At 39.6% G+C, this 17188-nt stretch overlaps 1 protein-coding gene across 1 annotated transcript in view; it reads left to right on the forward strand.

Annotated features, from left to right (window-relative positions):
- LOC115378771 (CUB and sushi domain-containing protein 1-like) overlaps positions 1–17188 on the forward strand; it is a 659837-nt gene that overhangs the window by 532841 nt on the left and 109808 nt on the right. Inside the window, exons 33-34 of the mRNA XM_030079264.1 lie at positions 15430–15546; positions 16434–16547. Of these exons, the coding sequence (XP_029935124.1) occupies positions 15430–15546; positions 16434–16547 (231 nt within the window). The remainder of the gene's footprint in view (positions 1–15429; positions 15547–16433; positions 16548–17188) is intronic.

Genomic DNA, 17188 nt, shown 5'->3' on the forward strand with positions numbered 1-17188 from the left:
CAACTTTTCAAATTTTGTTGTAGCTATTTACGGTGATTTTAGTCAAAGTGCTCACTGTCCAAATAGCAACTTTAAGGAGTCCCTGAGCAGTTTTTCTACATTTTTCAGTATAGACGATAGTAAATTTGGGCTTAACCCCAGCACAAGTGTGTACACAATCTGTAAACATGTTCTATGATGGTTAGCTTTAAACATCCTTCCACAGAGATAGCTTCTGTTTCTTACATTCAGATGTTAACTGTACATTTTGAGTGCCCCATCTCAGTTCTCATGCAGTTTGATTGATTGATTGATTTTATGGACTATCACATTCTCAAAATCCAAGGGATTGCAATAATAAAAGTGATAACACTTATTTCCAACAGCATACCCAGTGACAATATTGTACATGTGATGCAGCGCCGGCTACTCTACTCTGAGCTGTAATGGCAGCAGTCCTACTCTTCTGAATTTATCATTACCAACATGAGTTTGACAGGATGCATTTAATAAAAAAAGTGAATAATATTATTTTGCATAACCTGTAGTTTGTTCCTAAGTTTAGCTGTCAAACCACTGTGCCAGGCAGACACTGTATCAGTGATGACATGAGGAGTTGCTTAACAGAAAAGTGGAGATTCCTTGTTCTGCGAAACATGAACTGGAGTTTGCTGGCACACTTAGATAATATTTTAGCAACAGTAGATTCACAGGAGAGTGACTGTTCGGATATTACTCCTAAATATGAGACTCTGTCTGAGAAACAGTTTCTGCTCTGTTACAAGAGACTTTCAGCTTATTTGATCTTGACAACTTCCTCTTAGTTCCATACAGGATTGACCCAGTTTTACTCAAATGTATTGAAAGTTTAGCTCAAATTGAAAGTTTAGTTCATGACTTAGACCCCCTTTTTCCCCGGTATTAACCTGCGTGTCGGATAATCATATAGCAATCGGATGGAAACTGACGTTATAAAAAATAAAGGTTGTACATGCACCCAAGCACTCGATGAAAAAGGATTGTGATCAGATCCCCCAGACTTTCTCCAGAGGCAGTCAAGGACGCATTGTGACCACACAGAGCACAAGTGTAAATGCACATGCATCACCAATCCACGTCCATCAGTGCATATAACTGTGGCAGGCTGCTGTATTTTAACCTCTACTGACACTCGCTGAGAAAGAAATTATTCGTCGTAATTATTGCATTTTTTTGGCCACCACACACACACACGCATGCGCATACACAAACATGCACGTGGTCCATATATAAAGTACAAAATTGGTTGGGACCAATCTCTCGCATTTCATTTTGTTCTGTCAGAGAGAATTAGTAAAACTTGGAATCTTTTTTTTTTTTTTAAATTAATATCTTACAATCATACATATTGATAATCTCTCTCCCTGTATATTGAAACAGCCCTTTAGTGGTAGGGCCTCACAGCATGAGAGATGGCCATGTTATAATGTACATCTGTGTGTAAGCACACGCATGCGCGCGCGCGTGTGTGTGTGTGTAACAGAAACAGATAGAGAGAGATAGAGTGTTTGTGTGTGTCAGGAATTGGAAGGTTGGGCTGTCTATTTGAATGACAGCTCAGAGAACCAAGGAAGTGACACCTGTCAACCTGCCAGTCAGAATGTACATGTGCCTGTGTGACTGCTTCTGTGTGTGTGTGTGTGTGTGTGTGTGTGTGTGTGTGTATGTGTGTGAGACAGAGACCTGACCCTGTGTCACGTGGGCAAAGCATGCAAATCAGGGACAGAGCGAGCCAGTAGAGAGCAGAAGAAAGGATTTTAACATGAGCAATAGTCTCACAAAGGTGTCGGTGAAAGATCTGTTTAATAAAGCATTGCTGTTTGAAAACAGCAATGCATAACATGCAAGGCAAACAGCAACAACAACAACAACAACAACAACAATAAGCTCATCAAGTAATGCCATTCCAAATTCAGACTCAGTTAGCTTATTTTGAGTTATTTTCAGTCAAATAATTGTTCTGAACTTGCAGAACATCTTACTAGAGGTCTTAAAGAGGTAAAGGTCAAACAGAGATCTCCTCCCAAGCAGTGCATATGAGTGTGAGCAAGTGGGGAGCAAGAACGAGAGGAATTTGGATGGAGTGATGGGCGGATTTTTTTTTTTTTTTCAAAAAAAATGGAGCATCGCCTTATCTCTGCTCCACCCACTCCATTTCCGCTCCAATACCGCCCACACCACGAGTTCATGCCCGACCCAGAATGCGTCTGTGCGGTGCACCAAGGGTCATGCTTTTTAATTTTAGTCCGAGGGAGGGTTCACTGTTTTTAATTTGAGTCAAGAAGAGGCCCATACAAATATGAATCGATCAAATTTTTTTCTTTCACATTACCTTCTCTCAGCTTATAATCATTACATTCGGAGCAAGTCACACCTACCCCTCATCACACCCACTTGTCCTTCATTACTTGTAGACCTAGATTAATGAATTCTGGAACTATTTAAGGAAAGGTTTTTTTTTTGTTTTTTTTTCCCTCTACCTGTCCCTGCTATGTTGCTTTTTTAAAATTATGCCAAGCAGCATGAGCTCTACAGGTGACATCTTTGTTGTTTGTTATGAGTGTTTTCTTTAACAGTTTACCTTAAACATTAGAGCGGCTGCTTTCAGGAATTGTAAGCGTTTCCATGCGCACAGTAATGTCACTGCAATAAATATGGTGGGTCATTTCAGCAGCAAAATTTAAAACTGTAGTTATAAAATTGACAGGAAAGAGCAAACTTTCTTGGAGAAACAGAATTAGCATTAGATCCTGACCACCTTTGTCAGTGTGTGTTGAGATTTAAATATTCAGTGAACTTGTGTGCAGCTGCGCACAGCCTCTCTCTTAATAGGGAAACAACTACCGTTTCTGCGGCAGGGGGATTACTGCAAGTGTTTAATAAACACAAAACAGAATTTTCACTCGCCTACAACCCATCCGCGATTGATCACAATGTTAATTTTTATGAACTGAACCTGGATCTGCTGTAGCCTTTACATCAAATAGCCTTTCTGTGATTGAGATATAGAAACACAATAGTACATGAAGGTTGGGTTTATTGAGATTATTGGCAGGGCTGCCGTTGAGTTTATTGCAATTATAGAACACATCCACAGTTAACCAAATCTATTAAAGAAAACAGACCAAATTGAACAAAAATATTTTGTTGAGTTTTTTTTCCAATCACTTGGAGAGGATTAAGGAAAAATATTTTTTGGTCAGAGGGAAGGTCAGAGCTTTTTGTTTCAGAGTGCTCTAAAATCCTCCGCTGACCCCTCATTCTAAGTAACGCACAGCCCCTTCAGTAGCCTGGGAAGGAACCCGACCAGCTCATGTTTTATTTGCAAGTTAGGTCTGATGATGCCAGCCTAGACTTTCAGCCACAATAACAACAAAATGCAGCTTTTTTCTGGTTTGGAGGGAGTGGTGAGCAGTTTGAGTGGAGCGGGGTGAAATCTGTGTTGAGTGAAGAGCGATTATGAGCAGAGCGGCTGAGAACAGACAGCTCTGTGAGCGAGGGGTGGAAATTCTCACGGCTCCACTCCGCTCACAACCACTGCTCCCAGCTCAGCAGTGGATGATGTGGGATACCAGGTGCTTCCTCACTGCTTGTCTAACAAGAATATGACCTGCTCTCTGCAGTCCTCCGCTATCCAGCTGTTGTTTTAACCAGGGACCCAGAAGATGTTGTGTTGTGTTATTCAGTAGCATGAAACCAAGAAGTAGTCGATGCTCAATTGCTGTGTTTTTCCTCTGTCTCTTTTCTTTTCTTCAAGTTTTTTTGTCTGTCTTTGGATTATAAAAAGCAATTACTGCTGGGAAATTTCACTTCTCATGATAATTAAACTTCTTATAAAAATAATCCCAGATGACTAATAAAAAAAGACACAAAATATCATTTTAGCAATGTCTTGAACATTTCTTGATGCAAACTTAACTGTCAGTACAGCCAGTCTACCAGCTACTCAGTGACCCAGCCAGGCAGTCATTAAGGCTGTTAGTCAGTAAGCTAATCCATAATGTAACTAATCAATCAAGTTAGGAAATCATTCATTCATTCAGCCATTTTAATCACTCAGGCTCTTGCTAGATTTCTTAAGTGTGCTCAACAAAGCTTTTCCAGCATCTGTTAAGATGATCAAATCTCTCCCCTGCAAGCAGTTGTTGTACTCATTGGAAAATAGTGTTTCATGTAGAAATTGATCCACTGTATTGCTAAGATGCCCCCTCCCCCAACTGCTGTATATTGTATTTATGAACTAAAGCCAAATATTGATTTTTTTTTTTTTTTGTCACATTCGATGGCTATAAATGGAAGACCACATAATGATGTTCTGTCAGATAAAAACAATCTGAAAGTCTGAAAGGCCTAGAATTTTATCTGCCATTTGATTTATGGCACTATACTGCAATTGATTCGGGCATCATTTTGCTATGATTTTTTTTTCCCTCAGAATATATCACAGTTCGAGACCTCAGCACATAGAATATCGTTAAACATTAAGAATTACCATATAGTGCAGTCAGGGCCCAAGGACCATGGGGACGATACTGCAAATGTATGAATATGAGTGTAAAAGCATGTGTATGGCCTTGTACGGTACAGTCGTTGTGTGTTGGCTGTAAGCATAACTGCGTCAGTGAGCATTATGCCTTCATGTAGCTTCAAATAAGGCATATGCTTGTAAGAAATTTTAGATGGAAAGTTTTAGAAGTTTCCTCCCACAGTACAAAGATATACAAGTCAGATTGACTGGAGACTCTAAATAGCCTGGGTGCTAAATAGCCTAAATGGGTATATGACTCTCAGTGTTACCAGAAATAGTCAATAAAATGTACAAAGAAGAAAAAAAAGAATAGTGAACTCCACAGCAGTTGCGTCATAGCATTTGTCAGGCAGGGAAACTGCAAAGTAGACAAGGTGGACTAGTATGGCAAACCAGAAGGCTCAGTGCGTGGAAATAGTTTTGTTTTTCATTGTTACTGGTGTCAATGAAAAATTGCAGAAATATGCCATAATAATGGAGATTTTTTTAGCAACACACGAGGACAATGTGAGCCAGATTGTGATGATTAGTTATTGAAAAAAAAGCTTTATTTGAAAAAAGCTTGGTGTTTGTAAGGCTTATTTGGGAGTGGCGTCATTGTCAAAATGGTTACCTTTTAGGCATTTACTACTTCTGTTAACATGGGCTTTCAACTCTCGCCAAAGATGGTCATAGCAAAAGTATAGTCTTGTAGTGACAGATATCACACGTTTGCACTTGTTGAAAATATTTAATCAAAAACTGATCAATTAGTCATTTAATTGTTTGATAGGGGTACCACTTTCCAAACAAAGGATGTAAAAAAAAAAAAAAAAAAAAATACCTAAGTAATACACTCGATGGCTGGGGTAGATCCACAATATATTGTCATTTTCTCTGCATGATTGTAGGAACGTTTTTTGCCCCCCAAAAAATGGCCACTAGATGGCACTGTGGCTCCATATAAGTTTGCGTGGTTGGAGCTAGATTCAGAATTTCTCTATTTGAAACCCAGCAAAGGTTAAGAATAGTTAGACAAGTCAAAATGTGTATTTGTACACATTTTAGTAGGCATTTCTAGTTATTTAGACACTCATTTGGGATATAAGAAGAGAGGGGAACAGCACAGAGATACTTTGCAAGACGTGTGGAGGGAAATCCACTTAAATTTATGACCTGAGGGAGATAGGAAAGGAATGCATGGTAAAGAGAGAGGACACAGGAGAAGGCTGACTTTTTTTTTAGCGTGTCTTGAGGAAATTTACGACGTTACAATCGTCCCAGTCTCCGTCCTGTTCTTATCTGTAGAGAAACAGTCATTCTTTTAAAAACATGTCCATTTTAATAATCTCAGTCCAAAGCAGAGCTTGTCTCTTTGGTCCTGTTCCATGTTCGCTACAGTCCATAAACACACCATTTGTATTTACTATATATACAGTATATATTTCCTCCATAACTTTCATGAAATGGCAACTTTGAATAAAACTGGTAACACCAACATTAACTTGCAACAAACAGCAAATGGGCAGGATAGATCAGACTAGTGGTTTTCAAAACGGGTCCTTGTACACTGACAAATAGACACAAAGTGGTGATATTAAAATTGTCAAATCATGAGTGAAACTTTTTCCTTTTTTTTTTTTTTTGGGGGGGGGGGGGGGGGGGGGGGGGGTTGGATTGCAACAGCTTCTAAAGAATTAAATTATGTTATCAACTTATTCCTCATTTGGCCAAGACCCCTTGGAAACCCCTTTAGTATGACATCTAAATAATTTAACACTTAGAGTAACATAAACCAAAAATATCTTTTCATAGCAGCGTACCAAATGCAAAGTCAAATTGGGGTCTGGTACATGAAAAAGTTTGAAAGCACCTGGATCAGGCAGTGATGTCAGGAAATCCCAGGCTCTCACTTAATTGTGAGAGCCTGAGAGCCTTATCTACCATCTTTGCGATGAGCTAGCAACTTGTCCAGGGTGTCTCCCTACTTGTTGCCCAATGCATGCTGGCAAAGGCTCCAACCCTGAATACAGTAAATGGGTAGAAAGAGTCCATGAATGTACTGATGTACAAGTGAAAGTCACATTTAGTCTACATATCCATTTGCAGAGGTTTACGCAAGGTGTCTCACTGGAGCTACAGATTGGGTCTTTAGTACAGGACCTAATAGTAATTTATTTATTTTCAAGTATTATATAAAGTATTTCAAGTTTTAAGATAGACAGATAGATGGAATTCTCGATCAAAACAACAGCAGTCAGCAGACAGCAGTCAACAAATCATCAGCGGGCATTGCGCACTGAATTTCCTCGCCACATCGTTAGGGATGTTTCTCTCTGTGTCTGTCTCTCTATCTTTGGGCAGCTCCTAGGGCTTTTAGACCAAACTCATTAGAAAGGGTGAGACCTCTTTAAATAATACATCTCCTCTCGCGCTCCCTCTACCTCCTCTCTTCCTCCCTTTCATTACCTCCTGCTCCCTTCCTCCTTCTTCTCCCTGTCTCTCCTTTTCTCTGTAACTATTTCTCACTCTCCTCACTTTCTCCATATTTCCCCTCCTCTGCCTCGTGCTCTTGTGCTGTCTCCCTCCCATCTCCTCTCTCGCTTTCTTTTTCTCTCTCTCACCCTCTCTTTACCCTCCCTCTCTGTTTTGCTCTTTATTTTTTGCCTCTCACCATTTCTCTCTTCCTCTCTCACCCTTTCTTCCCCTCTCTCTCTCTCTCTCTCTCTGTCTCTCTCTCTCTCTCTCTGTCTCTCTTCCCTCCCATCTCAAACCGCTCTTTTATTGGTTTCCATGGTAACTAAGAGCTGGTGCGAGAAAGAAGGAATTCTCCGTGACTGCTGATAGGGTTGTGTGTGTGTGTGTGTGTGTGTGTGTATGTGTGTGAGTGTGTGTGTGTGTGAGAGAGAGAGAGAGAGAGAGAGAGAGAGAGAGAGGGAGGGAGAGAGACACACACAAAGAGAGGTAGAGTAAGGGAAAGGCTTAGCTGTTACAGAGTGCCGCCTAGAGGCAGCATTCTCTCATACACAAACACACACACATGCACACACACACACACACGCAAATATATCTTCACAAACTTACACAATATAAACACATTTGAGTGCTTGATTTCTGAATACATTAATCAGTTTAGTGCATACAATTCAAAGAAGGCAAGAACACTCAGGTGCTGCATATCATACTGTGCACAGGTTCACAGCTAGGCATTTTGTGTGTGTGTGTGTGTGTGTGCGTTCTTGTATTTCTATACTTGTATACTTTTTTTTTTTTTTACCTCTGCAAATGGGTTGTTAAGGGTTAGGATGTGAATTTGTTCGTGTTAGGACTTGTTTTTAGGGTTAATGTTAGTCCGGATCAGCAAATTGCATTTGGGGTTAAGGTTTATGCATGTAGCAGTGAGGGTAAAATTAAAGCCACCTGCACATAACTAGCAGCAAAATCCTTCAGTGCCGGCTGAAATATTGTTTTTCTGTGAGGAGAGTGGTGGCGCCCCTTTTCACTGCAGCTGTGCCACTGGTGACGGGCAGCACTCAAACATGCCATCACAGTGCTCAGCTTAAAGTTCAACCAGTTTTCAGTTTTAACACCATTTCCTCCCGACCTTTCAAAGTAAAACCATTGAGTTTGCAGCACAACTCAGTCTCATTTTCTGCATGTTTCTGTGGCAGCCCTTGTCCACTATTGTTTGCATCTCACATAATTTAGTGAGAAAGTACTGAAGAGTTTTTTTCTTCTTTTTTTTCCTCCCTTGACCGCTGCCTCAGATTGTCTTGATTCCTTCCTGTTTTCTTTTCTTTTTACTGGTGCAGCTGCTACTCCAAGCTGTTCATCTGTTTCACTCCTGTCTGCTGTTCCATGTCTCTGCTGCTGTCAACATTTAATAAAAAAGAAACAATACTGATTTAATACATTCTCTGAGCTACAGATCCCAATCCATCTTGGGAGCTACACACTGCTTCTGGAATATTCATTCAGTATCCAATTAGCCAACACAGCGTGTAGCAGGAGTTTTGGTATATTCACCGGGATAGTAACGACTGGACTGATGTTGGATGATATTACATCCACACGCAATAGATTTAAGAGTAAAACAAGAGAAATAAACTTTCTGTGATGATAATAATGATAATCTAGGCTATGTGGTGCTTGGGATTAGTCTTGATTACACCTAAAATTTTTACTACTCTTCATTATTATCATGAAAAGGTGGAACGTCATCATTGACCTTAAATACTGTGTTTTCCTTTTTTTCTGGTATTTGTGTTGTTATTGCGACCCCTTGAGAGTATATTCGCTGGGACTCCCTGTATTTCCATGTCAGTACTTCCATGGGTGTTACTGACACTACAGTGGTGGAAAAAGTTTTCGGACACCCTTAAAATTTTACACTATCTCACAATCTCAAATATTATCATGAAATATTTGTGGAAAAATCTTTCTTGTGTTTCAAAAGGTGTGGCTGCATTAGACAGATACAAACAAATACAAATTATATTGTTTACAAGAAAAATTAACAAAACTAAATTCTTGACAGTTTAATCTTTATCTTCAGGCGTGTTTCCTGCGTTAGGTTCCTTGTTTTAGCCATTTTTGTGTCTGAAGAGCTTTCAAATGTGCTGGCTTTATATAGACACGAAGCTTGGCAACAAAAATGGTGTCTTTTAATAAAAAGAACGACCTTCATCACTGGTACCAAAATGACCCAATACTCAAAATTTCTTATGCATTTTTATGGAACCAATCAATTTTAAGTTTTTAATGGCTTTTTTAGTATTTGTTTAGTATTTTGGCTGTGACCGTACTAAAAGAAATTGCACCTGAAGACCTAAGAGTGATTTGTTAATGCAATATTTCGCAAATACATGGGGTGTCCGAAAACTTTTTTCCACCACTGTATACTGGCTCGTGATCCATGTCTGCTGCAAGACTATAAAAACTCAAACCTTATGACTATAAACATAATTTCCTCATTTTATTTCAAAATACACAAAAATGTATAGATTAAAAGAAATGCTTAAGCCTTTGGTATGTATTGTATTTACTAGTCAGACCAATGGGTATATCATTATACACTGAACTGACTATAGCACCAATACGTGCTGCTCTTCTAAAAAAAGAATGTTGCACCAAATTACATACAAAAACCTGGCCATTTGTTGTGGATCGGTATGTCCCTGGTTAGTACATGACTTAAAACCTTTTATGCATATTTAGGAGACACTTTTCAATTTAGCTTTTATCCAAGCTCAGTTAAAGTTTTATTGAAATGAGTGCTGTGCGGTGGATTATATGGATGCCAAATTGAAGAGAGGCTTCTAAAGATTCAGAAAAGGTGACATTTTAAGTCGAGTGTAGCCTATAAATGAGACGGGGAAAGTGTTTCATGCTGACAGTTTGGATTTTATTAATTTTATGTTGGCATTTTTGAAATTGCAATATAAAAACGCATGATATTCCACATCCTAGCTGTTTGTGCACCAGTAAAGTGGATTATGCTATTGCTTGGAATACACAAATCATATGGGCATCAGGTTCGCTAAAGTGCATCAGCAGGCTGTACAAGCATACACACCCCTTTGACGTAATCAGACACACACACACACACACACACAAGACAAATCTCTTTCTCTCTCTCCCTCTCTCTCTCTGTCTATCTGTCTCTGTCTATCTATCTCTGTTTCTCTTGTCTCTCTCTTTCACTTTGGTACTCTCACTTTCCACTTCACTTTATCTCTGTCGGTCATATGCATTCAAAGGTGTGGGTGGGTGTGATGCCTCCTGCTGGAAATTTTAAGTGACTGACAGGTAGAGGCACCAATCTAATGTGAATAAGGGAACCAAATGAATATGGAGGGACAGACCAAGTATGGATTGAATTTGCCTCTGGTCGGTGGAATACACTTTTCTGGACTACTAATGGAGGAAAAAACTCATGAATAATTTCGTAGTGTCACCTTCACCTACCTGACTGGAATCACCTTGTTAGTGAGAATGTCTTTAGCTTTGTTTGTCAGCTCAGGTAATTGTAGCAGTTTTAACAATCCCAATCAATTTAATGGAGTGAATTTGTTCTCTTTGCTGTGAAGCTGCCCTTTTCCCTATAAGGAGAGCTATACACAATGCATATAGAGTCTGTTTATATTTGTAATGACTAAAACATGCATTCTGTGCAGCAAAAGTCATCTTTGTAAGAGCATACATCAATACAAAAGCCACAGATGTTACATTTGCTTAAAAGAGTAGTAGTTTGAAGTGATATTGTGCAAGTCTTTGAGGTGAAACATATTATGATGAATGATATAACTTTATTGAATATCTGAGTTTGGATGCACACAGAGAGGCAGGGTTTGGCAGGAAAATCACAGCTGACTAATATGCATCAATAAAATGGTAAGAATTAATGCTAAAAGGCACAGAGTGGGCTAGGTAGATGCTATTTTTTTCCACTCAGACAAAAGACGATAAATTCACACATTGTATGCAGCATTTAGGGGGGATTGCAGTTGCAGGCTGGCAGTTGTCATTGCTTGCATCACAGCTGAGTTGTCACTATTTGCTGGCAACATCACCTAAGCCTTAAATCTTACAAGGTTAAATCATTCGCATGACAACAGCTGGCATGAGCATTGCATATGCGCATACTGCACTGATTGATTTTTCTCTATAGCACAATAGAAAACTGTAACACCCCCCTGCTGAAATCACTGTTATAAGGAGAGAATCCAGAGCTCTCATGCTATGATGAACAGGCAAGGTCTCATCAAGATGGCAAGGCTTGTTTCCCAATGTCTCCGGGAATTTTACACTGATTGTGTTTCCTGATGAAAATAGATTGGGCCTGTTGTGTACATAGCACTCATTCAGGAGTTTGGGGTAATTTGAGCTCTGTTGTGTGCCACAGTTGTTTTACTTTAAAAGATTTTTTTTTATGGCTCTCAGAAAAAAACATCCTGGAAGACTTACGACACAACTCTCAGAGTTCAAGATTTTTCAAAGAAGTACACTGCTGTACCTTGACTATACCGCCCCAAAGTGCTGCAGCTGTGTGCACGCGCGTTTGCATGTGTGTGTGTGTGTGTGTGTGGTGTGTGCGCGTTTATGTGAGACAGACAGAGAGAAAGAAAACAAGACAGAGAGAGTAAGAGGTAGTACTTGCAAAGTGTCTGTGAGTGTGCTTGTGTGTATGTGTATTATGTGCATGGGTGTGTGGATGATCAAAGCGTGTGTGTGAGAGGGAGAAAGAGTGCGACTTGCATAGTGTTTTGCGCATCTCTGTGTTTGTGTGTGTGTCTGTGTGTGTGAGAGAGAGACAGAGAGAGATACGGAGAGAGAGAGTGTGTGAGTGATCAAAGCACCTGTGTGTGAAGGGTTTTGATAAAGCTGACACCTGAGCCTAGAGCAGCACCACAGGGGGATTGTGGATAGATCAAGACAAGACCTCCAGACCTGAAGGAGCGAATGCAGAGCGGCTTAACAAGCACCAATCCAAGAAATATCAATCAATATCAGTGCACAGGATCAGGGGGAGAGGAGAGGAGCGGGTGATTACAGTGATGCTTTAGGAAACAAGAACAAAGGAGGAGTGGAGGGGAGTGGGGAGGAGAGGAAGAAGAGTGGGTGATTACAACTGTCTAGCAGGGGAATCAAAGACAAACCAAGTTTTACTACAGTTTTCATTCTAAGCATGTAAATCTTTTTTTTTTATTTTTTTATTTTTTTTTATTTCTGGGCAAGCCATAGCCAGGAATACAAAGGTGCACAAAGTTAGACTTGAACCAAAACATAACAAAAAGAAGAGAGACCAGAGGAGGTGAAAGGTGAAGAGGTAAGAAATATACACAAAGGTACACAATGTTTGTGTGTGTGTGTGTGTGTGTGTGTGTGTGTGTGTGTGTGTGTGTGTGTGTGTGTGTGTGTGTGTATGTGTGTGTGTGTGTGTGTGTGTTGGGAGAGCTGACAGTGACAGATATCCTGTTTGCTGCAGTTTTCAACACATTCATGCACACACACACACACACACACACACACACACACACACACACACACACACACACACACACACACACACCTCTTCACCGACACTTACACTAATTTCATTGACCTCTCAATGCTGCTGGCCTTACCCTCGGTGCTCACATGCGAACACACTGTACTCTCTTGGGGACGGTGAAGATGGATCAGGTTACTGTTAGTGCTGCTTGTAGTGGGACACACAATGATAGATGGGATTAATAGGCTGTTTCACAATTGAATTCCATCCTCATACAGGAGAACCCATACTGTGCCCTCGATCAGCGCCACGTAAACTCATTCACAAATGTTTTCCTCCTGCTGGCTCGTTGACGAGAGGAAGAATCCACTCTGATGAGAGTCCAGCAGGACTGCCATGTCGATAAATAAATGTGTTTTTGTTGTTTTTCAAAGTCTCCCGTTTGATTATGAGATCAGAGTCGGGGAGCAACTGAGATGGTTCACTCACTGGCTACTGATGTCAACCTTTCTTTGGGAAAAAAAGCAGACTTTAGTGGCAAAACTGAATTGGGTTGTACTTTTTTCTTGTGCTAATAAAAGTACATGAGGCACATTTGTTTTAGCAAAACTTTTGAACATGCCTGATCTCAGCAATGTTGCAGCCTGTTTAACGTAGACCGTCATTCTTTTGATCTTTAAAAAAAATGTTTCATTGAATGTTTTAATCAAAAATGAAAGAACTGGAAGCAATATCTTGATGATACTGTGTTACAATTATTTTTGCTGTTGTTGCTTTCTGGAAACTTCACAGTTTGGGGCACTTTTGTTTTGTTTTGTTTTGTTTTGGAAAACCAAAACTTTCTGGTGCACTGTTCGCCCAGCAAGCTTACAGTTGACTGTTGGTGTTTCAAGAGTGTAGGTACACATTTGTGTGTTTCTGAGACTTCAAAACAGAACACCGCAGATCAAATGTAGGTAAAAGGAGATTATCTGATCACACATGCAGGCACACGCACACACACACACACCCACACACACACACACACACACACACACACACACACACACACACACACACACAACACACACACACACACACAAAACTTTTGGAGAAAATGGGTGGTCTAAACCAGTAGTTTTCATTCTTGGCCCTCAAGTGAGGGCTCTGGTGCACATGCATATACATTTCAGTCACTTATTTTGCGGGCTCTCGTGTCTTAGTCCCTCCCTTGTGAGAAGTAAGAGGAGGAGACCAGGATCAGAGGCAAGGGTGGAGAAATTGAAACAACAGGTGTTTTCCAAATGAGACATCCTTGCTCATCCAAGCCTCATTTCAAAGCAGTGTCAGTTACTTACTAAGTGTTGCTTGTCTATTCACTGCCACTATGGCTGGACTGGATTGAGCTGCAAAATATGATAGTCTGCAAGTATGTTTTCTTTTTAGCTTTCTCTATTTTAAAAGTGATCTTGGAGTCAATAAAAGGAATTCAGTACATTCACAATATACAACTGAAAGAATGTCACACACACAGTGACTTACATCAACATTAGCACTTAAATAAGGCACTTCATAAATAAGTGGGTAAATAGTTTAATGTTATCTCAGTGACATGGATGCATAGTAGCCAAATTATCCCTGCCATATATTTTTAGGAAATATGGAAAATTAATTGAGTGTGTTAAGGGAAAAACAGTTTTTTTTTTGTTTTTTTAGTCTTTTGTTTCAGTTTCCCCAAGAATGCAACAATTTTTTCATTACATCTTTGTTATCTGGCAATATTTGAGTCTCTTACATCAAAAATAGTGATTTGGCATGGTTTTAAAGTCTGAAAGCCTTTATTCTTGGTGAAACGACTATCAAACATCAACTCTGGAAGGACACAATATTTTGCAGGTCAGGAGACAAGAAAATGAACACCTGCACTCACATTTATGAAGTCATGATCCCACTGTGATTTCAAATGGCAGATGTGAAATAGGTGAAGAATGTATACATTCCTTTTGGGAAGGAAAAAAATATATATAAATGACCTCGACATAGGAAGCACCAGGGATGCACTTGTGTTTGCTTCCTCAAGGCCGCCTTGCTGCCCCTCAGCACTGGTTCATGAATTGAAATGTCCTGAAGATGACGGGAAGAGATCAGTTCTGGCAATGGACTGGATGATGAAGGACTAAGGATTTGAAGATGCATACCATGCAAGATTTTGATCTAGCTATGGATTCATTTTCATTCTAGCCATCTAATCAGGGAGTGATTTACACCTGGGATGCCAGGAGATTAACTAGTAATTAACTAGCTGTCATAGAAAATGAGCAGGGCTGTAGTATATGAGGAACAGGACTGAGAACCACTGGGCTAAACTGCTACTGGAGTTAGTCTGGACTTCTAAAAATCAGACAAGAAAAATAAATTAAGGTGGTGTTAACAGGCAATTCTCCATGGGGCTTACACACACACACACACACACACACACACACACGCAAAAAAAAAAAAAAAAATTAAATAAAACTACAAAAAAAGTGAGTTACGTGGTCAACACAGTATATGATTCTTTGTTCAATAATTAAAGCAGAAATACAGAGGAAACAGCCTGAGTGCTGCTGCCACTTATTTTTTCCTGCCTCAGAACCAAAATGGTGACAGCTGTGCAGTTGATCCCATATGAAATAACTAAACAGGGACTTGGGGATACCCAAGCCAAGCTTAATCAAACTCAAATAACTCTGTGCGTCTCTCTGATCCTTTGTTTTGTCTCTAGAAAATAATGCAATCTCTACAAAACACGTAACCAGAAGCTATAATGAGGGTTATATAAATGTGTATTGTGCTGCTGATTTTCAATATGTGAGTTTTTTTTTTCAAGGACAGCTAAATGGAATAACTGTAATAAAATTTTCTCTCTTTCCCTCTTTCTCTCTCTCTGTAGCTCCATGTGGAGGACAGTATGGCGGATCGGAAGGAGTTGTTTTGTCCCCAAATTATCCTCTAAACTACACGACAGGACAGGCATGCTCCTACTACATCACTGTTTCCCCACAGTTTGGTAAGTCCATAACTAATGGTCCATCATACACTGAAAGTCTTCAGTAGGTCTTTCAATAGGTTGTTTTTCATGTTTTTTAACTATTGAGCAAACAACACATTTTACACCTCCTTCAGGTTTGCTTTCAAAATAGCAGTGGAAAAAAGGTGCACTAAATGGCATTCAGTAAGTCATGTGACCAAAGTTGGATACTACTTGGATGACAAAAAACAACATACACATTATTCAGTATACAAACAAAGATATATATATATTTTTTTAATTTACATACATTTTAGTTTTTTCTCCAGATTAGAGTATATGTATAAAACTATCATCACTAGCTGTAATTATTAGGACTCTATCAATATTACAGGTTAGACATCACTAATACTGAATAATACAGAACACTGCAAAGACCAATCACGGAAATGAGTAACACTGCAGATATAGATAATGGCAAAATGACAGCATATTCAGACAAGAATGTCGATGTGGACAGTAATTGCAGTCAAAACAAGCTACAGTGACAGGGATACAGTACTTTTTAAGGAAGCTATGTTCTTTTCTTTTGAATTTGTAATTGTGGGCTGATGTGGTGGTGCTTTTACTTTTCGTGACTCACCTACGTCACTTCACCTTACTTCACCTATCTCTATAGTCAAGTTACCTGCAGAGACAAAATGCATGTAAGAAAAGGTTCAAATTTATTGAGTTCATGTGGTTTCATAGTCTTCAATTTGAACCCTCACCCTTGAATACCTGTTTAATTGAATTATTGCCTCTTGAATGCATATACTTGCTTACGAACATGCGTACACACAGCGCATAGCATGTAAAACCAGAAACTACTCATTTACTCATTTTTTGCAGTGTATTTTACCTTCCTGTCTGTCTTTCTTCTTCAGTGGTGTTCGGTCAGTTTGCCGTCTTCCAGACAGCCATGAACGACTCAGTGGAGCTGTTTGATGGAGCCAATCAGAACGCTCGGTTGCTCAGCTCTCTGGCGGGGTCACACTCAGGTGAGTATCGGCTCACATTTCTGTCAATAGCTATTGAAGGAAGGCTGTTGGCTAATGCTGCTGTAAATGGAAGAGATGCGATTATTTTCTCTTGGTTAAGCAGCAGTGTGTTCGGAACAATTCCTATTCAGTTCTAGTGTTTTAAAGACTCTTTTTTTCCCTGTTTTGCTGTTTTCCTTTTCTTTGTGGTTCTGGGCCCATCTCTGAAAGGGGAAAAAGTAATGAAATCGTCTGTTTGAAAGCAGCTCTTGGGGGCTATAGAACACAGCACCAATGGTCGTTATCACAATTTATTTGACAATGATATATTTAGAGAAAATCCATTATAGGTTATCTTTACAAGAAGGAATCAGCAGTAGAAAGCGTCTCGCTGGGGCTATAGAATATCCAGCAGCACCGATACGCCTTTAAAACAATCCTTCCTGGGTTTCCTTACCTTTAACTTTGAACAATATTGACTACAATACATTTTGAGGCACCGCACAACATTAGCTTCAGCATGAATGGGCCTTGGAAAAGAGTATAAAGATCTGTGGATAACATAGTCTGTGTTATGAAAGGAGAAAAACATGTATGAAGAAATCCCAGTTGTGAAAATTTGCTCATGTTGCCTCAGAATTATTCCTCTCGTGTGTATATGG

This window comes from Myripristis murdjan, chromosome 3 (assembly GCF_902150065.1).
Source record: "Myripristis murdjan chromosome 3, fMyrMur1.1, whole genome shotgun sequence".
Lineage (NCBI taxonomy): Eukaryota > Metazoa > Chordata > Actinopteri > Holocentriformes > Holocentridae > Myripristis > Myripristis murdjan.